General features: G+C 40.9%; 1 protein-coding gene across 6 annotated transcripts in view; it reads right to left on the reverse strand.

Annotated features, from left to right (window-relative positions):
• DYNC2H1 (dynein cytoplasmic 2 heavy chain 1) overlaps nucleotides 1-26984 on the reverse strand; it is a 256601-nt gene that overhangs the window by 134440 nt on the left and 95177 nt on the right. For 4 of the 6 annotated variants that reach the window (XM_059418474.1, XM_059418477.1, XM_059418470.1 and 1 more), the window contains exons 59-69: nucleotides 26553-26674; nucleotides 24150-24236; nucleotides 21268-21394; nucleotides 16178-16319; nucleotides 15484-15593; nucleotides 10429-10449; nucleotides 8967-9065; nucleotides 7247-7370; nucleotides 3159-3322; nucleotides 1353-1472; nucleotides 663-797 (exon numbers count right to left, since the gene is read on the reverse strand). In XM_059418474.1, the coding sequence (XP_059274457.1) occupies nucleotides 663-797; nucleotides 1353-1472; nucleotides 3159-3322; nucleotides 7247-7370; nucleotides 8967-9065; nucleotides 10429-10449; nucleotides 15484-15593; nucleotides 16178-16319; nucleotides 21268-21394; nucleotides 24150-24236; nucleotides 26553-26674 (1251 nt within the window). The remainder of the gene's footprint in view (nucleotides 1-662; nucleotides 798-1352; nucleotides 1473-3158; nucleotides 3323-7246; nucleotides 7371-8966; nucleotides 9066-10428; nucleotides 10450-15483; nucleotides 15594-16177; nucleotides 16320-21267; nucleotides 21395-24149; nucleotides 24237-26552; nucleotides 26675-26984) is intronic. The other 2 variants (XM_059418466.1, XM_059418480.1) reach the window with 2 other exon arrangements.

Here is a 26984-nt window from a genome sequence, read left to right on the forward strand (position 1 = left end):
GACAAACGGCAGTGCCCTGCAGGTGCACAGCCAGGACAAGGGCTGGATGGCACCAAAAGGATGCCTTCAGCACAGGCCCAGGGGAGGCTGGAGCCCAGAAATGCATAGGAACCCTCATCTGTCCGGGCATCTGCCCACCTTCAGGCAAAGCTCCATCACCAGAGTGCAGAAGGAAAGGCAGGCTGTTCTGAACTTGGGCTAGGATTTTGCAAAAGGGCTTATCAAAAGAAAGGCAAAAGGCACTTTAAGCCATGGCATCTTAAGGGAAGAAAATGTTTTTAATGGAAAAAACACCTTAGAACTCCTACTTAATATACTGAATGTACCTTAATCTTAAAAAGCTCCAGGAATGGCAAAGATGCTCTTAGCAGTCATTTGCAGTACTCTCATTTTCAACTTCAGTATAGAACTGTCACCCCAGAACCAGAGCTAATGCGGCGCCAGAAGTCAACAGAGGCCAGCGGACCTCAGGCTCGGTGCCCTGAGCATCTCACCCCACCCCCAGAGCAGGACCCATCAGACCCAGGTTCTGGGCTTTCTGAAGAACTTTCTTTTTTGTAACCATCATTCCCCCGAAGTCTTGACTCTCCACTGTTTAGTCATATTAACATAAAAGCTTAAGAACACATGATATAAGATTACAAAAAAAAGGAAACAATTACTTGGTCAAGGGAAACTTGGAGTTTGTAAGATTCTTTCAGTGACTCCTGAATAAGTGCGCTGCTCGCTTTCGTCTGATTCAAAGACTCAATCAAATCCTTATTTTCCAAAATATTCCCTTGGGATGTGGCAAGTGTCTGCAGCAAAAATCCATAAAATAATGTGAATATTATCATACATATTAAAATAACCTATTAAAAGAAGCCCATCTTAGCTATCATTAAATAATGTTTATGAAAACTTACGTTATTTTAAAAGAATTTCAACATTTTATAGCTTATGAGAATGTTAGAGTAAATCATTACATAGTATATCATCAAAGGATATGTATTAATTTTATCAATCTAATAAAATAAAAACTACTTAAAGTTACAGATTAAATCATAATTTCATGCTACATTTTAATGCTGCTTGAAACTCTAAGCACATAATAGATAATTCAACATTAGTGAAATAATACAATATAAAGTCAGTATTCCTTAAAAATCACTTATTTTAGACATTAATTACCATTACTTCTTAAGATCTTGCATTCCAAGATATCTACTTTTTTCTCTCTGATTATTTATTTTAAGATATCTTTGATACAACCAAAAACATGTGGAAGGTATTACTGAATTTTTAAATAGCTATTAATTATATTCACTTAAAAAATATAATATAAGAAAGCATCCTGAATAACTAAATTTTACCTCTAAAAGAGATTCCTCAAGCTTGGCTAACTGTATTTTCTTATCTTCTTCCTGTTGTAATAGTTTTGTTTTCTGCTCCTCTAAGTCAGGTTTCTCATGCTGAATAGTTAAAGCCAAAAGCTAAAAATAATTTTTTTAAGTCAGTTGTTTTAGCAGTAAAGTTCAAACAGAACAAAACAAACTTCCCACAAATAGGCCTTGTGTTGTGCCAAATATTGCAATTATTATGATATTATGTACTTCATTTGACTTTAATTAAATAAGACTATTGTAATATTCATAATTCATAATATATTATAATTTTCATAATTTTTTGATGAAAAAGAGGCAAACAGTTAAACTGATCAATAAAACATTAAATAGTATACGTCGTGTAAGAAAATTTTCTTACTTAACATATCAATGTGTAATATTTAGTTCTAAAATTAGATTAAATATGTAACAACCATGGAAACTAGATTTTTTAAGTGGCAAATACCCCTATAAAGAAACAAAGAGATCTCTTACTTAAAATACTCTATCCTCCCAATCCCAGTGAGATACCACTTCACCCCCACTGGAACGGCTACAGTTGAAAAGACAAATAACAATGTGTGTCAGCAAAACCGGGAGGGGGAAACAGAACCCTCACATGTTGCTGGCAGGGAAGTAAAGCACAGTCACCCTGGAAAAGTCTGGCTGTTCTTCAAAATGTGCAACAGAGAGTTACCACAAGAACCTGGCAGTCCACTAAAAAGCCACAGAACTGCACACTTTAAATGGGTTAATTAAATCAATCTTCCTAAAGCTATTTTTAAATGCTATGTCAAATTCTTCATTTTGAAACTTTAAATTAGGGTTTGTGACACAGGAGGGACATAGAACACGTCACTGCAAAGCTGCCGGACAAGCGACCTCACTGAGCACTTTGGACGGATCTGACCCCATGTGTGGGGACGGCCAGGCTCCAGACAGAATGAGCAATTTCATCAGTCAATTCTGCCAGGCTCTGAGTAATCCCTTCATAGTTTTATTTATAAGAAGTATCATCCAAGTAAGTCAAAACATACCGTCCATAAAAACACATGCTGTGAGCTATATGTTATTATAAGAAAAAGAATTTTAAAGGAAATTTTTGAAAATTATAACTAAGTAAAAATGTACCAAATATACACACTATCATAGTAAATGAAAACAGGAAGAGTCTACAACTGTTAGGTGAGTGAAAAACAGAAGGACTCAAAGTCAACAGGCAAGATAGCCTTAAGAGGAAAATGAGTGAGGAAACTATGTAAGCAAAAGCCTAGAATATAAAAAATCATTTTGAGATTCACATAATGGTCTAAATCATAAGAAGCCATACACAGAGATGAAAATTCAAAGAGGCATACGTTCTAGTGGAAAAACAATTGTCAGCTGGGGACTCTAACACCCGCCCTCAATCAGCCAAACAAATCAACTGAAACGGAGTTCTTGTAATGTGAACTTCAGTTTTTATAATTAAAACAGAAAACGTAGCTGAACTCAATCTATGATCCTTCTCTCTCCCAAACTCTCCCACACATGACAGAAATCGACCCTGAAATTAATGTGCGGCTGGAAGAAGCAGCGCTTCCATGCTAACAACAGACGCACGAGTCTGACACAAATGATAAAGGAAACCCCAATGCTGGACTCCACCCACGAACAGATTGTCAAGATGGTTCCAAAAGTTTAAACACTAATCACTTCCACAAAGGCACCTCCAGTGCCGTGAGTCCTCTGATACACCAAGCTGCACCAAGCTGCCGGAGACCACAGAGGTCACGTCTCGGGGGCCACATGTACCTGTCCTCGCAATCCACTCCTGGTGGTAGTGAAGTTGACCTCTGTAACGATGGAGGCTGCGTCCGGCGGGATGAAGGGATTCGGGTTTCTTGTTGACAAGAAAAGGCGGAATTCTTCATTGTAGTCAATAATTTTGTCACCTATTTGTACCACATAACGTGGTCCTATTTGTTTAAAACAACACATTTAGTTGGCTTCAATATTCTGTCCTTTGCTTCATGACATTACAAAACCTAATTTACATATCCTAGTATTTCTCAACAGTCACTAGCACAGGCTTTTTAGTAGCGTATGGAATAGTAGCAGTTAGCTGCCCAAGGAACGAGGAACCAGAATGCCCTGTTCATCGGCACATACACAAACAGGGCTAAGCACCAGTCAGTAAGACGATTTTGGGATACTGATGCATCAAAGAAATATATACATATTACATTTTATTCAAAATTTTCCTGAAATGACTGATTATAGGTGACACAAACAAAAACAACTCAATTATATACAATTCTCCATGTAACTCATCAGTTAAAAGATGTTCATTGAGTGGCTTTGGTGGCTCAGTCGGTAAAGCGTCTGCCTTCGGCTCCAGGTCATGATCTCAGGGTCCTGGGATCAAGTCTCGCATTGGGCTCCCTGCTGAGTAGGGAGTCTGCTTGGGATTCTCTCTCCCTTTCCCTCCACCCCTCCGACTCATGCTGCCTCTCTCTTGCTCTCTCTAAAATACATATTTTTTTAAAAGTGTTCATTTTCTAGCTTTTTAGATGTACTACGTAAAGACAGAAAGAGCTGGTGAAAACCTAGGATTATCAATATATGAGGAATTGCAAGGATGCCCATTATTAACTTCGAAGGACATATTCAGACTGCCATATACAAGTGATCTGAGGGAAGAAACTAAGAGAAAATGAAGTTCCGCCTCATAAAGGAGTATATTCCAAAATTTAATTAAAAAAGGATATCCATTATACAGCACACACAGAAAAATAAATCAGCAATTATACCAAAAACTTAAAATTTTAAGTTGACAACAAATAATTTATTTTTTAAGTACAAAATACACACTTTCAAAGATTATTTTCAAAGACTAAGAAAAGTATTGTAAGGAGTTTTTGAGAACCCCAGAATGGATTTTTAAATTTTACTTTAAAACTTTTTTTAAGTTAATATGAAAATAATTCAATAAGCATTTTATGAAAAAGGATATATAAATGTCCAAAAAACAATATCACAACAATGTTGAACTACAACCTTTATCAGAAAAACACAAATTTAAAAACCCCAATGAAATAGTTCTACATCAACTGGATGTTTCAAGAAAACTTAAGCAGGATAAACGCAAAGAAAGCCAGTTCTAGGGACATCATAATCAACCGCTGGGAACCAATGACGAAGTCGTAAAGCATCGGGAGGAAAACGACCCATCGCTCGCTGAAGAGCAAGGATAAAAGCAGCGGGTGGTTTCTCAATGGGACTGACAAAAGCTAGAAGATGAAGGAATAAAATCTTTAAACTGCTAAAGAAAATAAGTACCAACCCAGGATTCCATGCCAGGCCGAAAAACAAATCTCCCTCAGAAATCAAAGAAGAAGAAGTTTATTCCCAATGGGTCTTCCTGAAGGACACAGGAAAGGAAATGCCTCAGACAGAAGAAAGCTGAGGTAGGCGGAGAGGGGCGCACGTGTCCCACGATGAGCACTGAGTCACGTCCACCAGTGCTCCGTCATGGGGCCGCACACCTGACACTAACAGAACCCGGCCTATGAGCCAAACAAGAATGACAATTTAAGGGGCACCTGAGTGGCTCAGTGGGTTAAGCCTCTGCCTTCGGTTCAGGTCACGGTCTCAGGGTCCTGGGATCAAGCCCCGCATCAGGCTCTCTGCTCAGCAGGGAGCCTGCTTCCTCCTCTCTCTCTCTCTCTCTCTGCCTGCCTCTCTGCCTACTTGTGACCTATGTCTGTCAAATAAATAAATGATTTCATCAAGATCAAAAGCTTTTGCACAGCAAAGGAAACAGTCAACAAAACCAAAAGACAACTGACAGAATGGGAGATGATATTCTCAAATGACATATCAGACAAAGGGTTAGTATCTAAAATCTATAAAGAACTTGTCAAACTCAACACCCAAAGAACAAATAATCCAATCAAGAAATGGGCAGAGACCATGAATAGACATTTCTGCAAAGAAGATATCCAGATGGCCAACAGACACATGAAAAAGTGCTCCACATCATTTGGCATCAAGGAAATACAAATCAAAACCACAATGAGATACCACCTCATACCAGTCAGAATGGCTAAAATCAACAAGTCAGGAAATGGCAGATGTTGGTGAGGATGTGGAGAAAGGGGAACCCTTCTCCACTGCTGGTGGGAATGCAAGCTGGTGCAGCCACTCTGGAAAACATCATGGAGGTTCCTCAAGAAGTTAAAAATAGGGCTACCCCACGACCCAGCAACTGCACTACTGGGTATTTATGTAAAGGATGAAAAAATGCTGATTCAAAGGGACACATGAACCCTGATGTTTACAGCAGCATTATCTACAATAGCCAAACTATGGAGAGAGTCCAAATGCCCATCAACTGATGAATAGATAAGGAAGATATGTGTGTGTGTGTGTGTGTGTGTGTGTGTGTGTGTGTGTGTGTGTAATGGAATATTACTCAGCCATCAAAAAGGATGAAATCTTGCCATTTGCAATGATGTGGATGGAATCAGAAAGTATAATGCTAAGTGAAACAAGTCAGAGAAAGACAAATACCATACAATTTCACTCATACATGGAATTTAAGAAACCAGATGAACATATGGTGGGGGAATGAAATAGGGAAATAATAAGCTTCTCTTACTGACACAGAACAAATTGAGGGTGCATGGGTGGAGGTGGGTAGGGGATGGGCTAGGTGAGGGCTGGGCATTAAGGAGGGCACTTGTGATGAGCACTGGGTGTGGTATGTAAGTGATGAACCACTGAATCCTACTCCAGAAACCAATACTGCACTGTGTGTTAACTAGAATTTAAGTAAAAATTATAAGGGGAAAAAAGGTATCGGAGCTAGTTCACAGATCCGGATTAGTACTGGTGAGGAACAGCCTGACTGAGCACAGAGACTGACATCTGGAAGGGAGCTCTTGCTTACAAAGTCCAAAGTCCACCCTACTGGCCCCATCACAGCACATCAACCCCTGCCAGGCCGCACCCGCCCCACTTCTGACCCGCGTCTGTCTGCCGCAGCAGCTCCAGGTTCTATTTCAAGCTCGCACGGTCAACTAAGTCCTGCAGAGCCAGCGTGGCGCGGTGTCAGTCTGTGCGTGCGCATATGTATCAGAGCGGGATACAGACGTTCGGAGCGGGAGCACAGACGTTCCCGCCGACGGGGCGGACTGCGGGAGCTGTGCAGAGAGAGGAAAATTGGGGTCCCGAGACTCTGCCCACAGCAGGGCCCGCTGCTCAGATGACTGGCTTCCCCACTTCTGGAGAGGGCATACCGGCTGGGTCCTCAGGTGAACCGCCCCCAACGCGCACCGCACAGTGTGGGTTATACCCAAGGGCTGCTTTCGTTGGGGCGGGAGGGTCTGGAATGTGGTCTCCTGCCAGGCAGGACGGGCTGGCCACAATACCGTGTGACCGAGTGTCCACTAAGCCTCCTTGGCCCCTGCCACTGCAGAGGTGCTGTCACAAGCTGGTCCTGGGAGCAGCAGGCTCGCCCCGCAGGACCCCAATGGCAGAAGCTCGGAGGTTGGCACCTCAGTTCTGGACTGCTGACCTCACACTACACGTTCTCTCTAGGCTGACTTCAACTTCTGTCTTGTCCCTGCGACGCATCTTAGCCCACAGTGAGACTGTTTCAAATCCTGTGTCTTCTGGACACACACTGTCCCTGGGAGAGTCTTGGAAACCCTGACACGAGGACACCTCTATAAAGGCAAGAGCTCACCGACTCTCCCTTCTGGACCACGACAGCATTCCCCAACTCAGCCAGAAAAGTCACATTCAGCGGCAAGACCGACACAGGTCCAAGTGAGCTATGAAGTTACTTACTGTGGAAATTCTAAAAATAGTGACTCTGCAAAGTGTCAAATGCTTACCTTGAGCAACCAGATCTCGTCTCAACAATGGATAAAGAACGGGTTCTACACCATCCATCTCTTGGATAATAAGGGTTTTCCCAAAACGTACTGCCAACTCAAGAGCCGTAATAAAGTTACTATCCTGAGAAAATAAAAAAGAATACACATTAATTCCTTTATTACCTTAATATCTACAAAGGTCCTTACAGATAATGAAGGAATATATTAATAGGAATAATATGACTACTTTAAAATTAAATGTGCATATTAATAATTCACATTATTCATGACTGCTTTTCTAGTTATAAGTACTGGCTGATGAATCAATTTAGTTGAAAAATTATCAAATAGATTTCATAAATAATTCAAATAGACATACAAAAAGTGAAGATTTTTACAAAAAAAAGAAAGCTTTTTCAATCCTTTATGATGATTTCAAATTTCAACTTGATGCAGAAACAAATTTTCCAAATTCCTTATATAAGCTACTCACCCAAATATTACTAAGAACTACTTTGGTTATGTTCAAAATCAAACACTGAACGGAAGAGGAAAGACAAATGATGAATTCTAGCCAACTTCCCTTGATGTGGTATGTGCTAGGTCTAATCACTATGGAAAGAGCATCTGGACAAAATTCTGTAACCAGGTGAGATTTTTAGACTTTCTAGCTAGTAAAAGGGTTTGAAACTTCACTTCAAGCCTCCAACTATGGTTACAAAAATTAAATATTTGGAATAATAATTACTAAGCTCTCCTCCCATAAACCATAAAAGTGGTATTAAAGCATTTTATGTATTATCTAATTTATAGTTAATTCTTTTTAAAAAAAAATATTTTATTTATTTATTTGAGAGAGAGCGAGAGAGACAATGAGAGAGGGAACACAAGCATGGGGAGTGGGAGAGGGGGAAGCACGCTTCCACCAAGCAGAGAGCCCGATGTGGGTCTTAACCCCAGGACCCTGGGATCATGATCTGAGCTGAAGGCAGAGGCTTAACGACTGAGTCACCCAGGCGCCCCTAACTTATTCTTACCCCACAAATGAAGCAAGTACCTCCATTTCATAAATGAAATATGTTTAAATGAGGTAACTGTTTAAGCACCTAAAGAATATCTATGAAAATGAATACAAATTACACTAGGACTTTCTCAAAGAGAAAAAAACACAACAAAAACCTGACCCCAAATAATTTTCTCAGCACGATAAATATGGCAGTGAGAGCTCACGACTATGATTATGTTTTGCGAATCGACGTGTCTCCTGCTGGGACATGAGAGATGCTTACCGGTGAGGTGCGGGCACAGGACATGAAGAGAGGCGCAGAAAGAAAGCACCGTACACTGCAGGTCCAGCAGTCTCTCTCCAAGCAGTGTTGGGAACTCTTCCTTCTCTGGGAGCCTATACTGACGGCTTTGATCATAATGCCACGTAAATGCTCATGTAACTGTCTCTCTAACCTCCCAGACCGGCGTCACCACGAGGACAGACATGCGACTGACTACCTTACTCACTAGCAAATTCCTAGGGTTTAGATTAATGCCTAGCATTTAGAGCCATCAAATAAATATTCTCATCCCTTTCGTAGTAAAGCTACGAAAAGTAAAGCTACCTTCCCTGGGTCCCACGCCAGGTATGTCACAGCACCGAGTCTGTGCCTCCTGAATACAGACCCAGAACTGCGCCCACCGTGACACGCGGGTACCAGTTCGTGTCTCAATTTTAAGTCATACAAACCTGTTGATTAATGACTTCCAAACGCGAGTCTTTCAAATGTGTCTTCAGCCACTCTGTAGCTTGAGAAGAAGGGTCTATAAGGAATGGGCATACTTGACTCTAGTTCCAAAAAAGAAAAAAATTATAAGCTTTCATCAGATGGAAATAATTTCCCGAAAAAGGTGAATCCATTACTGAGTGAGCTTTCTCTCAGGTTCGGAGAAGGTACATACACAGCTCTCAGGAGGGGGTAAAGGTGCAGTTCTGAGCCACACCCAGGGGCTGTACCAGTCCACTTCAGAGCTACCGGAAATTCACATTAGAAAATGAAATGCCACCACAGTAAAATACGAACAGTCCCCTCACTACACGGTAACTCAGAGGACGTACAGCGAACTACAGGGAGCGAGGCTCCAGTCCCAGGGTGACATCACTCGCACCTGTCTTCTGGCTTTGAAAAGACACAGTCAAATTATTCCAAACTTTATATATGCTTCGGTTGAATAAGCCATAAAGACCTTAAAGAGAAGTATGAACTCATCATAAAAGTATTGTTCAAATAATTATCAATATAACATTAATTTTTAGAAAGCAGTATGGCTAACATTATAAAAGGAGCATCCTAGGAAAGATGTAGCTTGTAGATTAAGATCTAATGAACTAGGAACTAAGCCCATTACAGGGTACCCTGAAACAGAGAGTTAGACACCAGTGGAAATGCACTAAACACACAGTGTCACTTAGCAGGTGAAAAGAAGCCAATGATAGAGATATGATTAATAAAAATATATATAAGTAGACGAATACATACATTGGCAAGTTTGAAAGTCTAATATTACAAACATTGTTACCCAGTAAATCAGCCCTAAATAATAACTGACCTAATTTTTCTTACATGTTCATACTTAGAAAACTGTGATGCAGTCGGGCAACAGGGTTAAGGAAGTGCACGGACGTGCAGGTGACATGAAGACGTAGCCCTGAGGAGCATCTAACACAGGCGCAGAAACTATTTCAGGGACACACCAAGGAGGCTGAGGGTAGGGACAATCCGCCCCAGGGACAGAGAGCATTTTGTCAGCAATGTTGCTTTGGACAGCTGGTGGTCATAAAGACTTGACTGACAATAAACTGGCTTTATTATTGTTTTTAAATGCCCTCCAAGCCACAACACCCCCTTTTTGCTTGCACCTGGAATGGACCGCTCAGGCCCCCCAGAGTCCCCCCCAGTGGCACAGGGCAGTAGGATCCCCTCTCAAGCTAGTCTCTCTCTAGCTATTCCCACTTACTGCTCCATCACAAAAACATGCCTCTCCTAGCAGATGAGGTTTGGTACGCAGCCTTGTATGTACTTCCTGTGTACCACACCTACACTGGAGATCTAATTTTATGCTAGTATTCAGGAGCAAGCATTTCACCAAACTACAAGATTTTGCCCAATCACACAAACAAGGATTTTAAAGTTTAAAAAAAACGTTCTTACCCATGATTCCAAACCAATGATCTGATGCAATTAAAAAAAAAACAAACATATTTCAGTAGGACCAAAAACATGCCCTAGAATGCCAAAGAGCACTTACAATTTTGATTTCATGCTATTTATACTCCTCCAGAGAGATTTAGACAAAATCTCTGAGGTGTATTTTAATATGATTATGTTTAATGTCATGTGATCCATGATTAATGTCATCAAGTTCTCCATGTAACAAATTACAATAAATCCAAATATGATGAGCTTTCATTTATTCATGAGTTCATTCACCTACCACATGTTGAACTACTACTAAGTCAGACAATATGAGGGCTACAGAAATCAGGAACGCACCCGCTTACCCTCAATGACATCACACCCAGGAAAGACACGGAAACTGACAGTTCCGTAAAGAACACACAAGAGTCTACAGGCAGGGCACAGGTGGGTTAGGAAAGCCGCTAGAAAGCATTTCAAATCAAACTAAGTCAGCAGAAAGAAACAATACTTAGCCTGGAGAAGAAGTAGAAACAGCACATCAGGCAAAGGGAAGAACATTGACAGACAGGGGGAGAGAAAGCCTGGCACAATCTGGAAGATGGCAGAGCCTGGCAAGCCTGGAGTGAAGAAGCAGAGGCCGGACGGTGCACGGTACAGGGCAGGAGCAGTCTCGGTGCTTCGGGTCTTACTACGCTGTGCCTACGAATGACAAGTTTATACTGCAAGCAACGGAGAGTCACCGAAATCTACTGATCAGAGTGTTGTCTTGATAAGGTTAATAAGGTGGAAAGAGCACTCCTCCGGCGGGGAAGGAGTGATGCGGGGGGCCAATGACCGCCAGTGTATTCATCCAAAGCCTCACTCCGCAGCTGAAGCGAACCCACTGGCCGTGGTCGCGCTTAGAGCAGGATAAATCCACAACGCTCCTGAGATGTAGATGTGACAAGATGTGTTGAGGAACTGGCTGAGTGGAAAACTAGAGAGACAAAAAGTGACTTGCGGATACGCTGCTTACTCTCCTGGGCCAGCACAGACATCCCCACGGGTAGAATAAGAGAGAGCAAGTCACAGGGAGGAGGAGGAGAGAAGATCCTCAGTGTGCAAAGCTACCTTTGCCCACCTGCACGCCCACTCCATGTGTCTGCGATGGGCCATCAGTCGTCCAGCACTAACCGACATCTAGCCCAAACCGACGAGCACACTGCCCACGCTAACTGATCAGACTCCTTCTGGGGAGAGGGCACGGACAGTGTCGGGGTGGGGGGTGCAGACGTATCTCCAGTGCCGGAGCATAAACTCTGGTAACAGCAAGCCAGGAGCCACCAACGGCCATCCTTGACACAGGGCAGACAGAACCTAGCTGGGAATGAGTCTGTCTGTTGAGATGGGTTGGGAAAACAATGTCCTGGTGACACCATTTGAATCCTAGAGCTGGTCTCAATGTTTTCAACATCTCGGTTAACTTAAAAGCACAAGCTCCCTTTTTTCCTTCTTAAATTTATTATGCTTGGCCATTAAAAAAAATTCTTGACTAAAAAAAAAAAAAAAATTTTAATTTTTAAAAATTTTTAACGATTAATTAGAGACAGAGACAAGTGACTACACCCTTCTGTGCTGCAATGTCCTTATCTATAAATAGGGTAACACATGGACCAGACAATGCTGATTTGAAAATCCAGTGAGACAGGGGTTGAAGTGTTTTCCCTGTGTTCATTCATAGTGATACATGTACGAAATAGTATGAGTGCTTCAGTGTCACTATTACTTATTTGAGATTTATTTGCAAAAAAAATTTTCCCTATGTGATCTACCTATAAAATTTTGTGTTCTTTACTTTAAGATCCAATTAATTTGCATTTCCTCAACATACACTAAATGTCAGAAAGGAAAATAATCTCAGAAATTTTGTGTAGTTTTAAAAAATTTTGAAAAAAAAATTTTATGTGGTTTAAAAAAAAAAATTGACACTGAACTGTCTATGAACAATAACATTCAGGGGCGCCTGGGTGGCTCAGTGGGTTAAAGCCTCTGCCTTCGGCTCAGGTCATGATCCCAGGGTTGTGGGATCGAGCCCCATGTCAGGCTCTCTGCTTAGCGAGAAGCCTGCTTCCTTCTCTCTCTCTGCCTGCCTCTCTGCCTACTTGTCATCTCTGTCTGTCAAATAAATAAATAAAATCTTAAAAAAAAAAAAGTGACATTCAATACGTCTTCACAAGAAAAATTTGCGAAATCTAAATCAAGAAAAATTTATAATACTGTAAGATTTAAATTAATCACCTTTCCCATCTCCTTTTGGGATACTTTTCACTCATACCTCCCCCGTGGTTTCTAAGCCTTAGGGCTCTGTGCTACCACTGGGTCCTACCCACAATATTGGAAAGATCACAGAAATTATCACCCAGGCCAGGACACTCTGGAGAATAAAAGGAGAGCTAATATTAATTACATCAGGACCACAGATAAGAATCACAGGACAGGCAATCCAGGACACAGGGTCCCCATGGCCACCTTCTTCCCAGCTCATAAGGACACAGGTCACGGGAACCTCTTGTTGATGTACTTAAACTAACTCCCATCACAAGGTCAATGGGAGACCGTTAGTTGACTGTTTCCTCTTCCAGACATTATTGCACTTCAGTAGTTAGTTTAACACAAATACTTCTGTAAGACAAACAAAGGAATAATCATGGACACAAAGGCTCTATGTAGGACCACTGACGGAGAGAGAGCTGCAGACCGTGAATGTGGGAAAGCCCCCCAGGAGAGGGAGAGCGTCAGGAACACGCTAGCGGTATCCATGAGATGAGCTACATCTTTCAATCCAAATTACACTGGACTCATCATGCCTAGTCATGTTTAATTCAGGGAAAACTTCCCAGAAATCCAATCTGTATCCACTTAGACATCTAATGCCACATACACCACTTGAGCAGGTCTTATAGATGCGGGCTATCCAATCATGGCCTCACCCACAAGAGCTTACTCTACGTGCAGACTACTTGAGACCTGAGACAGAGGCTGACTAGAGTGCAAATGCATCCCCCCCAAAATAACTAATTACCCTAATACACTTTTTCATATGGTTTTTGTCATATAGATGCATATAAATATCTACAATAAATATGGCAATATTAAATACAAAGTAAATCTAAGCTTATTATTAAAATTAATTCCAAAAACAATCTGTCCTATATTCATCATGAAAGATCATTCAAAACACAAAAGTAAACATTTTCAATTAGTATCGTCAGGAAAAAAAATACTGTGATAATTTTTTTTTTTCTAAAGCCTCACCCCCCTGATTTCTTATGGAATAAAAAAAGAATAATATTTAAACTCTTGTGTTTTTTAAATCTGCAAGTGATTGTTTACTTAGATTGCTAAAAAAAGAAGATGAGGTGAGTATGAAACTTTGGGCAAGGAATAACCAGATAAAAAGCACCAACTATGGAGAGAGCCCAAATGTCCACTGATTGATGAATGGATAAAGCAGCGGTGCTATATATATGTATGTGTAACTGTATGTGCATGTGTATATGTATGTATGTGCAGGTGTATCTGCATGTGTATATGTATACATACATGTATATGTACACACACACACACACACACACACACACACACACACTGGAACACTAGTCGGCCATCAGAAAGAATGAACTCTTGCCATTTGCAGAGACATGGCTGGAGCTGGAGTGTTTATGCTAAATCAAACAAGTCAGAGAAAGACAAATACTACGTACTCTCACTCACATGCAGAATTTAGGAAAGAAGGCAGCTGAGATTCAACGATACAGAACAAACGGAGGGTTGAGAGAGGGAGGTGGGCTGGGGATGAGCTAAATGAGGGATGGTTGTTAAGGAGGGCAATTGTTGTGAGGAGCACTGGGTGTTATACGTAAGTGATGAATCACTAAATTCTACTCCTGAACCAATTTTACCATATATGTTAACTAATTTGAATTTAAATAAGTTGAAATTTTTAAAAAGTATACACACTTTTTTATATAATGTAATGAATTTATTTATCTACATAGAGTTCCAGATTCGTGATTCTACTGTGAAAAACAATGATGGAAAATGTTTTAAAAGAGGAAAAAAATCAATGCTTTAAGAAGTCAAGACCGTTGGCTCTTTGGTCAGCAACTGCTCTGCTGGGAAGGCAGCAGTGCAAGGAGCCAAAGCATGCCAGCTGGCCGACAGCCCAATCAGAGGACCTTGCTTCATCCAGGAGCGCGGGGCCCACAGTACAAATGCCGTAAGACTGTGGCTGGTGTGACCTAAAAAGGAGCATTCAATGTTCACACTTCATGGGAGCTATGACTGAGACAGTGTGTGGGCAGAGAGGAGGGGCTGCAGGGAGCAAAGAAGAAACTGGTGTACGGAGTAAAGCACACTGAGACAGAAGCAACAGGGGAGCACCTGTCGGCACAGGGACAGCCATCCTCCCACAATCTGTTACGTCACACAAAGGGGCACCAAGCTAATGGTAAAAATCTTTCTTCACTAGAAGAACTACCAATTTGTATACCAGAGATGCAATTTGATTTTCCCATTAATCGTGCTAAGAAGGCTGTAAGAGTTTCACATTTAAACAATGATTTGAGAGAAATACACATTATGGGAAAGAACAATTTTCAAAAAATGCATATCGTTATCCCTAACCTACAACTCCAAACTTACCTCACTTCACTTTGTAGAACTTTGTTTTGTAAAACACAGTAAAATAAAATGGTAAAATCATATACTGCAGATGCAGGAACTATACAACAAGGTGAATCAGGTACCACTAAAATATTTCCATTACTATTAGGGAGTTCAATTTAGAATTTTTTGTCATGAAAATAATGTCACTTTAGTTTACACTTTTATTCAGGTAAAAAGTAAATTATAATGAAAATTGCAGATTCACCAGCCAAATCATAAATGGATTTTCATTCCCAAAATAACTTCACTTTCACGTAATGAAAAGAATAACTGTGAAAGCCTAAGAACCTGAAAAAGGTGCTGCCTGAGGCAAGTTTCCACAGGAACACTTCCAATGAGAAATGAAAACTGATTAATTACCTGTAAGATAACAAGAGCATTTTCTATGGAAAGGTCATCTGATGGTAGGCCTTCACTTTTCCAAATTAACTGCTCACTTTCAGTACAAAGAAATCTCCTTAGATCAAATTCTGAAAAGTTTAAGATATTAATATTTCACTACAGTGATCATGTACTTGACAAGGGGAAGGGAACAAACCTATTTAAAATATACTCAAACAAAAATCCCATGGCCATCCTTTAATATTCAATCCATTCTTCCCCCTTCAGCATAAGAAGTTAAGGGGGATAGAAGTTTAAGACAAAAAGTGCAAAGGAATGGAACTCAGTGAAATTATATTTTTTATATATTTAATATATATTTCACAACTATAATAATTTGAGGAAACCACAAAATTCACAAGGAATTTTGGAGTTCCTACATCTAATTTTATCATATAAAATTACTGTAAAAATCAATATATTAAAATATTTAACTGCATTCATCCATTATCAAAAATACTCCATGGTCTCATAGAGTGATTTTAGGAATAGAAGAATCATTGCAACAAAACAATTCAGAGAACAATTACACAATGGAGCAAATCTAAAAATAGATTTGGTTTCTTTTAGCTAACAGAAAGTTTTTCTCATTTAGAAAAAGTTAAATGGCAAAAATTAAAAGATGCATTTTTAGGATATTGAAATTTCACAACATGAATGACTCAATACAAACTTTCAAGACAAGCTGACTTGGTCCATTCTTCTAAGCAGGTTTTCCTCAGACCTTCAGGAGCAGCAGAAAGATACGTGATAAATGCAGCCGCAAGCTGAGCTCTCTTAGGAAGAGTAGCTAATTCCTCTGTTATCTCTACAACCTGGACAAGACATGAGAAAGCAGGTCGGGGAGTAGGGTACAGAGATGTTCTGACATGTGAAAAACATGACAGCCTCATAAATCAGAGTCCTGACCATAGAAGACAAAATCATGCACTGGTTTAACGTAATAACCTCTGTCCTGAACACATCCGGGGAGTGTAAAAATACCAACGAGATCTCTCAGACCCTGCTGGAATTTTAAAAATGTATGACATATCACTGTTAGTTGTAAAGATGAGCATATTTTGTCATTGAACATTCCTAGTGAAGCAGAACTTTCATCCCAATGACAGTTAAATACTGTGAATTAGCGTCACTGGGTAAGACACTATTAAGCGCAGACCGTACGAGCAAAGGCACAAAACAAAACTAAGAAAGCAGAGACACTCGTTAGCTAAAAGTATAGTGTGGCTATGGAAGGGCAGAAAGAGGAGCCACACGGAAGACACGAAAAGGGAGAGGCAGACGTTACGGGTGCAGGAAGCACACAAAGGAGATTCTGTTGTGAGCTGCGGTAGGAATGATCCACACGAGTATTTCAACAGGGCGGAGACCGCTGTGATGAGACCGGGGTTAGGAAGACGGTCAGTACACAGATGGGGAATGCACCAGTTTAAGGGCCGGGTAGAAGGGAGACAAGTTAGGAGAATTCAGGTAAAAAAATAAATAAAAGAAACGGCCTGAAAGACAGAAGACAAATATGAGGGATATTTGCAAATGGATATGACAAGCAAATAAGGAAATCAGACCCGATGACTAGCAGTGACACCCAATCAGCAATCAAAAAACTCCCAATAATCACAAGTCCAGGACTGTACGGCTTCACAGGTAAATCCTACCACGTATTTAAAGAAGAGTTATTATCTATTCTTTCTATAATACACTAAGTAAAATAAGTCATAACAGAAAGACAAATAGCATACAATTTCACATCTATCAAGCATCTAAAAAACAAAATGAATGAGTAAACAAGCAAAAAGCAGAACCAGATCCATTAATACAAAAAACAAAGTGTTGGTTTAGGGGATGAACAGAATGGGTGAAGGCAGGAGACACAGGTTCCAGTTATGGAATGAGTAAGTTGTGGGAATAAACAGCACAGCATACGGAACAGTCAACAACAACGCAATCATGTTGTCTGGTGACAGACGGCAGCTGCACTTGCTGTGAGCGCAGTGTAATGTATAGACTGTTCAATCACTACGTTGTACACCTGAAACTAATACAACATGGTGGGACAACAGTACTCAAAACATTTTAAAATAGTAAAAAATAAACAAAAATACATGTTCATCTCAAAGTATTCCGAAAAAATAGAAGAGGAAGGAAAATATCTAAATTCACTCCATGAGGCCAGCATTACCTGATACCAAAACCACAAAAAACACTACAAAAAGAAAGAAAGAAAGAGAGAGAGAGAGAGGAAAGAAAACCACAAGCCAATGTTTTTGATGAATGAAGATGTAAAAGCTTTCAACAAAATATTAGCAAATCAAATTCCACAGTACATTTTAAAACATCCTACAATCAAATGGGATTTACCTCAGGAATGCACAAGTGCTTCAATATTTGAAAATCCAACAACGTACTACACCACATTAGCAAGAAGGATAAAAGCTATATGATCATCTCAAGAGATATAGAAAAAAAATTTTGACAAAATACAATATGTTTTCATAATAAACACACTCAGCAGAGTGGGTTTAGACAGAACATACCCGAACGTAATTAAAGTCATATATGAAAACACACAGCTAACATCATACACAATGGTGATGAAAACTTTCCATCTAGGATCAGGAAGAAGACAAGGATGTCCACTTTCACCACTTTCATTCATCATAATACTAGATGTCCTAGCCAATCAGACAAGAAAAAAAAGTACAAAATGCATCCAAAATGCTAGGGAAGAAGTAAAACTATCACTATTTGCAGAAAACATGATAGTATACATAGAAAACCCTAAAGACTCCACCAAAAAATTATGAGATCTGATCAATGAATTCAGTAACGTTGCAGGAAACTACGTGCCATTAATTATTTCAAATGTAAATGTACTAAACACTCTAACCAAAGACACAGGGTGTCAGGATGCATAAAAAGAGAGAGAGAGAGAGAGACCCATCAATATGCTGCCTACAAGGGACTCATTTCAGACCTAAAGACACCAGCAGATGCAAAGTGAGGGATGGGGAACCATGTGTATTGCTAATGGACGTCAAAAGAAAGTCAGACGGGCAATACTTACATCAGAGAAACTAGACTTTTTTGTTCTTGTGTTTCTGTCCTGCGTTGGTCTCAGGGTGATACCAGCCTCATGGAATGACTCTGAACGTGTTCCTACTCTGCCATGATTTGTAAGATTTTGATACAGATTGATGTTTTTTATGTCTGGCAGAATTTAGCAAGGAAAGCACGTGGTCTTGTATTTTCTGTGCTAGGAAATTCCCAGATCCTAATTCATCTTTCATTCTTGTTGGTCTAAGGTTTCCTATTTCTTGAATTCACAATTCATGATTCAATCACGGATAACCTGCCCATTTTCTAAGTTACCTGACTTGTTAGTATACAAGTATTGTTTATAGTAATTTGTTACCACATTACATACTATTTTTGTACTATTTTTCTCTTACATTTCTCATTTTGACTTACAGTCTTCTTTTTCTTAGTTAATGTAGGTAAAACACTGCCATTTTTGTTTACTTTTTTGGAAAAACTGGTCATTATTTTCAATGTTTTATTACTGTTTACTTTGGTCACTATTTCTAATTTTTTTTTTCTTTCTTTTGTCTACTCATTTCAGCTAAGTTTCTTCTTTTCCTAGTTCCTTGGGCATCAGGTTGTTTTTTTTTTTTCTTCATCAACCATTGATAGCATAAGTTTCATTCTAACATCTAGTTTTGCTGTATCCCACAGGTTTTAGAATATTGTTTTTTCTTTTTTTTTTTTTTTGCTTTGAGACATACTTTGATTTGCTCTTTGATTTCTTATTTGGCCTACTACTTATACAATAGTATGTTGTTTAATATTTATATATTAAATATTTAATATTTACATTGTAGATTTTCCGACTCTTTTTTATTGTTGATCTTTATTTTTGTCTCATTGTGGTTGGAAGACATACTTGGCATAATTTCAGTCTTCTTAAATTTGTAATATTTGTTATGTCTCTTTTTATGTGATTTTAATCAAGGGATTTGTCTGTGTATACTTAAAATGTGTATTCTAGGGGCCCCTGGGTGGCTCAGTGGGTTAAGACCTCTGCCTTTGGCTCAGGTCATGATCCCAGGGTCCTGGGATCGAGCCCCACATCGGGCTCTCTGTTCAGCGGGGAGCCTGCTTCCTCCTCTCTCTCTGCCTGCCTCTCTGCCTACCCGTGATCTCTGTCAAATAAATAAATAAAAATCTTAAAAAGAAAAATGTGTATTCTATTTTTTGGATGGAATTTTTTTACAGATCTTTTAGAACTGTGTATTCTGAAGTATGCTTTAAGTAAAAAATGTTCTTGTTGAAAAAAAAAACAGTAACTTGAGCTGAGGGTGCTCATTTAACAGAAAGCTTATCAGAGGTGGGGTGGGCAGGGGGCGGGGGCAAGTGAAGAGCACAGCCACCATGAGAGGAGCACTGACTGACGATGTACAGAACTGCTCAGTCACTATAGTGCATCCCAAAACCAGCGTAACACCGTACGTTAACTACACTGGAATTAAAATAAAAAAACATAATATAAAAAGAAAAAGAATGGATAAAGAAAACACACACACACACACACACACACACACAATGGAGTTATTACTCAGCCATAACAAAGAATGAAATCTTTGAACCCTAGAGGATATTCTGCTAAATGAAACAAATCAGGCAGAGGAAAACAAATTCCACATGATTCCACTTACCTGTGGACTCTAAAAGACAAACACACAAACCAAAAACAGAAACAGACTCGTGACTACGGAGAACAAACTGAGGAGTGCCAGATGCGAGGGGTAGGAGCGGAGGGTGGGAGAAGCAGGTGGAGAGGATTAAGACGGACAGACTTCCAGCTATAACATAAGGTCGTCACGGGATGTGACGTCCAGTGCCGGGAACACAGTCGGTAATGTTCTAATAATGCCGTATGGGTTGCAGGTGGAAATGAGAGGCGGCACCGAGACCTACTGTGCTGAGCAGGTTATAATGCACGCAAGTGCCACACCACGATGTTGTGTACCTGAAACTAATGTAATACGCAAGTCAACTACAGTTCAGTAACAAGATAAATAAATATAAAAGGAAAATGAAGACTGGACCCAAAAAACAGACACCACAGAGCTAAGCAGTTTAGAAACACAGCTCTGGTTGGCGTCCTGGTGGAGGGGACGTTGCTAAGACTGAATGAAGTGCCCCCAGGATGGCTGCAGGGACAGGAACCCAGAGGGGGACCATGCCGTCCTGGATGCACGCAGGACAGTCCAGTTGGGGGGGATCCAATGGATTCAAGAAAAACCCACCAACCAACCAGAAAAAAAAAGAAAAGAAAAGAAAAAGAGAAAGAAAAAAGAGACAGCACTTGGATAAAATCAAAATAACAGAGTGTTTGTAGAAGTAAGTGGCCAAGAGTGTCCAATCCTCAGCTTGTGGTCCCAGACAGGCAAATCCAACAGGATTTCCAGAGAGTGCCACACCTCCCCTCAAGTCATGTTCGTCCCTGCTATCCCGCCGGTGACACACACAATGACCAGAAAACAGGCGACCCTCAGATGCCCTCACACAGAAACATTCTGCCTGATGACAAGCTTCTGTTATGGCCACGAACGTCTACACCGCTGACCCTCAGCCAGCTCCACGTGCACGGCTACTGTCCTCCTGTTTCCTTTTCTTATTGAATACATTACACTGTGGGTTTTGTGTGTTTTAAAGGGAGCTTCTCTTTCTGTCACCCTCCACCACCCCCCCCGCCCAGCACACCTGAGCGTTCCAGCGCTTGTGCTCTCTGTCGAGCTGACTGATGAGAACTTGGGCGGCCTGGATTGTCTCCTGCGCTCTGCTCACTTCAGCTTCCAGTTTGGCGGCTTCTGACGTCCTGCTCTGGAATCTGTGACAACAGTAGCATCAGTTAAAGGCAAAGGGACGTGAGAGGGATTTGACTGAATGATCCTTAGGAAAGTGAGCTTTTGTCTAAGAATGTAGTTAACGGTAATACTGATAGTAATCGTGTTCAAGATTATCGCCCACAGAGCAGACACACCAGTGCGCGGATCTGCACACAAACTTCACGTGACGTTCAGGGCCCGGGAAGTCAGGCCCCATCGGCTGCTTCAGTTTTCCATCGTCCAAACCTCACGTCAGCCTCGAAAGGACAAACACGCTATCCTCTACCTGCTTCTTCAGGATGTGCCACGTGCCTGGAACCCTTCTAGCCCCTTTCTTACCCCTTCCTCGCCTGCATTCTAACTCCTTCAAATATCTACCTATCAAAAATATAAATAAAAGTTTAAAAATCATTTCAAATATCCAACCCAATACATATATATTTTCCCAATGTGCCCATTTGCCCAGGTTTATAACTGCCCTTTCTAATTATTTTCCTTAAAAAATGCTTGTACAAGGGCGCCTGGGTGGCTCAGTGGTTTGGCTGCTGCCTTCGGCTCAGGTCATGATCTCAGGGTCCTGGGATCGAGTCCCGCATCAGGCTCTCTGCTCAGCAGGGAGCCTGCTTCCTCCTCTCTCTCTGCCTTCCTCTCTGCCTACTTGTGATCTCTCTCTGTCAAATAAATAAATAAAAGCTTAAAAAAAAAAATGCTTGTACAAGGTTGTTGTTTTATGAAACGAAACAGTAACATTCCAGCTGACTACCTAGTCCTTCAACAAATACGTAAGTACTTAGAAAATGCCCAGGATTGTGCGAGGCATGAGAAACAAAACAATAAGCAGCAACGAAAAAGCAGATCATGTAATCCTCAGAACAGGCCTGTCTGAACAGGTGGCGTCACGGGTGCCCCCCGGAAGCAGCAGGGGTGTGTAGTGCACAGATGGGCGCATCAGACGCCACGCTCCATGGACTTGCAGTGCGCACCTTGTGGCCTCTCCGAGTGCCCAGCACCTTCTTCACTATACAAAGGAGCCAGACTTGGCTTTCCAGTATGGTGGCCGCCAGCCCTATGTGGCTACTTAAATCTAAATTAAGAGTAAACAATATATGAAATTCAATTCCTCTTCCGTCCTACTGCCCACACTTCAAGGGCTAGTGGCTACCGTACTGGAGAGTGTGGGCTAGAGAGCCTCCCGGCCCCTCATCAGGCTCCACGCATGGCTCTGCTCAAGGCCGGGAAGCAGAGACCACACGTACCCAGCTCAGCAGCTCAGGCTGTGCACAAGGTTCTGCCGTAGGCACTCGCTGAGTTAAGCTAACTTGCATGTTTCTGTATAAGTTGCACTAAAATGACAAATGTCTCAATTCTGTCAAGTTAGAATTATAAAATTGATAGAACACACTTATTTTTCAACTATTTCTTTCTTCGGTCCTATACAAGAATGTAAGATTGTCACTCACAACCTAGGGTCGGTTAAACCTTAATTAAGGATCAAGTAAACGGCTATTAACTAGCATTGACTTATTCTTAATAGTGACTCTAACCTGGAAAATGCCATTCCATTTTACTTAAAATTCAAATTCTGAAGGTTTTTTTTTTAAATCATCCTCCCACAATACTGACAGGATGGTGCCGTGATTAACAACAGGGACTTTAGGGAGTGAGATAGTCTATGATCCACTGCCAGCTTTGTCGGTGACTGACTGTCCAAGCCAGGCGCACACACCTTCCCCACGTGCAGAATGAAAGCATATCCCCTCCTCAGGTTTATGTGAGTTACTAACGATGACACATACGTAAAGTGTCCAGGACAACAGCCAACACATGGCTGCCACCTACAAATGACCCAGTAAATACTGGACACCTGGCTGAAGAGTAAGCACAGGCTCTCAGCATATGACACTGCAAGGAAAAAGTACGTTTCTCGTGCTTCTCCAATTACACCCAGAAAAAAATGATGAAGTTTCTTTCCTTATCTATAACATCAAAAAAATTCAGAAATACTGAAAACACTGGATGTATGGGTCTAAGATTTCTTTTCTGGTTTTTCTTTTCTCTTCAAGTAAATATATATAAGCATAAACAAGATGATTATTTCCTGTGTGGAGAAAATAAATAATAGTTTTCAGTCTGATGGGTCTCTTTCTTGGTACAGTAATCTATATTTCTTCCATAAAAAAGGAAGGAAAATGGAACACATCACTTAAAAAAAGGTTTGTATTTAGAAAAGTTTGAGTCTTACAAAACTAAAAGCAATGATAACATAACATCGTATTTAATCACATCTTCTCCCACTTCCCAATTTTTAAGTGCAATCTTGCATGAGGGAACATGTTTTTAAACACTCAGAAGAACAAAGCTAAAAGGACAGAACAGTCTCTTACGAGACCCTGCGCATCAGGCAGGTTGCAGGTCACGGGAGGCAGTCTGGAGAGCACGGCAATGCGGACGCCAGCGTTAAGTACTGTGCCCGTGACCCCCTGCATCCCAGCCCTCCGCCCGGGGCCCCAGTGCTCAGGAGCAGACACAGGGACAGCTCCCTGACTGCAAATACACTTGTTCCTATTCCAAGTCACTGCTGAAAAAAGGAAAACCTTCAGTATTATTTCAAGTGCTTCCCGACTTGAAAGTGATAAATCACTAAAGGAAGTGAAAATAATGATTATAAGATTTTCAAAACTAAAACATTAGTTGAGGTATGTTTTCAAATATCCAAAATGCATTCTTTTTTCAAAATACATTTTAAACTTAACTTACTTCTCTTTGAGATCTGATACTTTCTGGCCAACAGAATTTAGAAGCTCCTCTAGTTTCCTTTTTCTGTCTTCAGTTTTCTTCAAATTTCTAAGATATAATTGTATAAGTTACTCTATTTTATATATCAATAACAGCAGAAACAGCCTCTTCTATCCCTTCCAAAGCCCTACCAAAATGAAACCAAGGGAGCGGAAAAAAAAAAAAAAAGGTATTCATGTGCAAAGATAAAGAGAATGAAAGAGAAAAGGACCTCAATGGAGTAGCTTTAATAAAATTTTGAAAAGTGGGGGCGCCTGGGTGGCTCAGTGGGTTAAGCCTCTGCCTTCAGCTCAGGTCATGATCCCAGGGTCCTGGGATCGAGCCCCGCGTCGGGCTCTCTCTGCTCAGCAGGGAACACGCTTCCTTTCATTTCTTTCTCTGCCTGCCTCTCTGCCTACCTGTGATCTCTGTCAAATAAATAAAATCTTAAAAAAAATTTTTTTTGAAAGATGGTTAAGTGACATAATGGAATGCAAAAACCAAAAGTTCAGGGGCTGCAGGAAGAAAAGCCAAAGAAGAATGCCAAATGCTGGGGAACAGGGACAGCAGAGCCTCTGAGGGTGACAGAGCTGAACACAGAGAGTCTTCCAATAGCTGGTATCATCAACCCGTCAACCCCAGACCCCCTCCCACATGAGAAGGGACCATCCTCTTAACTCATCCCTGACAGTCGGGCTTAGAACCCTCACCCCCTGCCCCACACCCCGGGCAGAGAGTAGGAAGACTCTTCCAGAGAAGATGACTAGGCTCACCCCCTCCCTGCAAAAATGCCACACTGCTGAGATGGAAACAACCCGCCCCCAGTGCTGCGCATGCGCTTCGCACAGCCACCTAAAGAACTTCTCAGAACAGAGTGCAAGGCCTCGCACCCAGCACCCCCAGTGCCTCTGACTCAATGTGGACAGAGCTCAAAGGGGGCGATCTTCCCAACTTCCCAGGGGACGCTGATGCTGCCATTCTGGGGGTCTCGCTTGGAGAACTACTGTAATAGAATAAGGCCTTCGAAACCGTGAGATTAAACTACTGCTCGCCTAATGTCATACACCCAGCCCAGTCACTGGTCAGACACAGCAGCAACACCCGTAACTTCAGATGGGCAAGATGTCACAACGTTTTTCGACCTACATACCCTTTCTACTGTGGAGGATGTGTTCCAGAAAAATGAAGGACTACCCTAAGAAAGAGTAGGACCCGAAACAAAAGAACACAATCAGAAACGAGAGGAAGGGAACCTTGGTGAAGAGAAGTGTCAAGACAGCAGCTGTGAGTCGCAGGCCTGGGGGGACGGCCCACACAGAGCAGGACAGGAGGCTCCGGGGGAGAACAGAAAGGAAGAACACATACCACACAGAGGTTCTGAATGTGGGTGAGCTTCTGTTTTAAGGCTGTGGGTAAATATGTGGTATGTCCATACAAATCATAGTTAACTTTAACAAGGAGGAAATTAAAAAAAACAAAAAGATGTGCAAGAAAGGAAACATACCCCTAAGATACAGTATGTCTCAGCTGTGAAAAATACTTACTCTAAATCAGGGTAAAACCTGACATTATCCATTACACAAAAATATGTGACAAATTAACCCATATATATATAATATAATATATAATATATATATTATATATATGTGTGTGTGTGTATGTATGTATGTGTACACACACATACCCACATATATATAAAACATACACACACATATATATACACACACACCACATGTATATATATCCCGCACATATATATAACCCACATATACTTCACATAAGTATAATGAGAAAAAGCAGCTCGGGTGGCTAACAACCTCCTCGTCCAGGGTAAGAGGAAATGAGGTCACACGTATATCAGGTGAGAATGTAACTTGTCTCTTGTTCTGCGCTAGAACCAACGCTGACTTGGGCAACACCACCAGCTAAAGCAGTGAGCCCCAAAGTAAATGTGAAACTGTCCCCCTACCTGCCCAGACCATGTTTTGTGAATTATATATAACACATTTCCTCGAACTTGGAAGGAAAACACAAATCAAAAAACCCTAACTTTCCGAAACCTACTTTTTTTTTTGTACCACAGTAGAATTCATTCACAGAATGTTAGCTCTCTGTGAAAGAACTTGCACCAATTATCCTCCCAACAACATAGTAATGGCAGAGGGGAAAAATGAGTTGGTTCTGCTCTCTACCTTCTTTTAATTGCTTTTTCTTTTGGTCTGACATTGAATTTTATTTAACTGATTCACGTTACATGTTTTGATGCTGTCAGCTGTCTTTTTAGATATAAACAAGACATAAAACATAAACAAACCCCAATAATTAAGTCATTAAGTTGTGGCAATTAAGCAACAGTCAGACTTCTCTCTACCAGCTCTCACTCACGATTCGAGCCCCGCCTGCTCGGCTTCCAGCGGCCGGATGCGCTCCAGGACATGGGAGTACTGAACGTTGGCTTTAACCCACGCGGCCAGAGGGGCGGCCGCCGTGCTGGCTCGCTTTGCATTCTGGAAAATGCAGCACAAGTTAGCCAGCACCCTAATGTCATTTCAAATAAAAGCAAAGGTAATTCTAGTCTATTTTACTTAAGCATTTAATAATTTATCCCCCCCAATGAAGTTTTTGGTTGACAGTTAAAATAACAATAATGTGAATTATTATTTTCATTAAGATAACCTTGAACTTCTGCTTCAAAATGAATGTTTTTGAGCCACATAGGTATTTAATATAATGATATTTTATCAATACCAGCACTCCATTAGCTATGTTTGTAATGAACACATGTCTGTCCACAACGATGACCAAGCATCGGTTCTT

This window comes from Mustela nigripes, chromosome 1, assembly GCF_022355385.1.
Source record: "Mustela nigripes isolate SB6536 chromosome 1, MUSNIG.SB6536, whole genome shotgun sequence".
Taxonomy (NCBI): Eukaryota; Metazoa; Chordata; class Mammalia; order Carnivora; family Mustelidae; genus Mustela; species Mustela nigripes.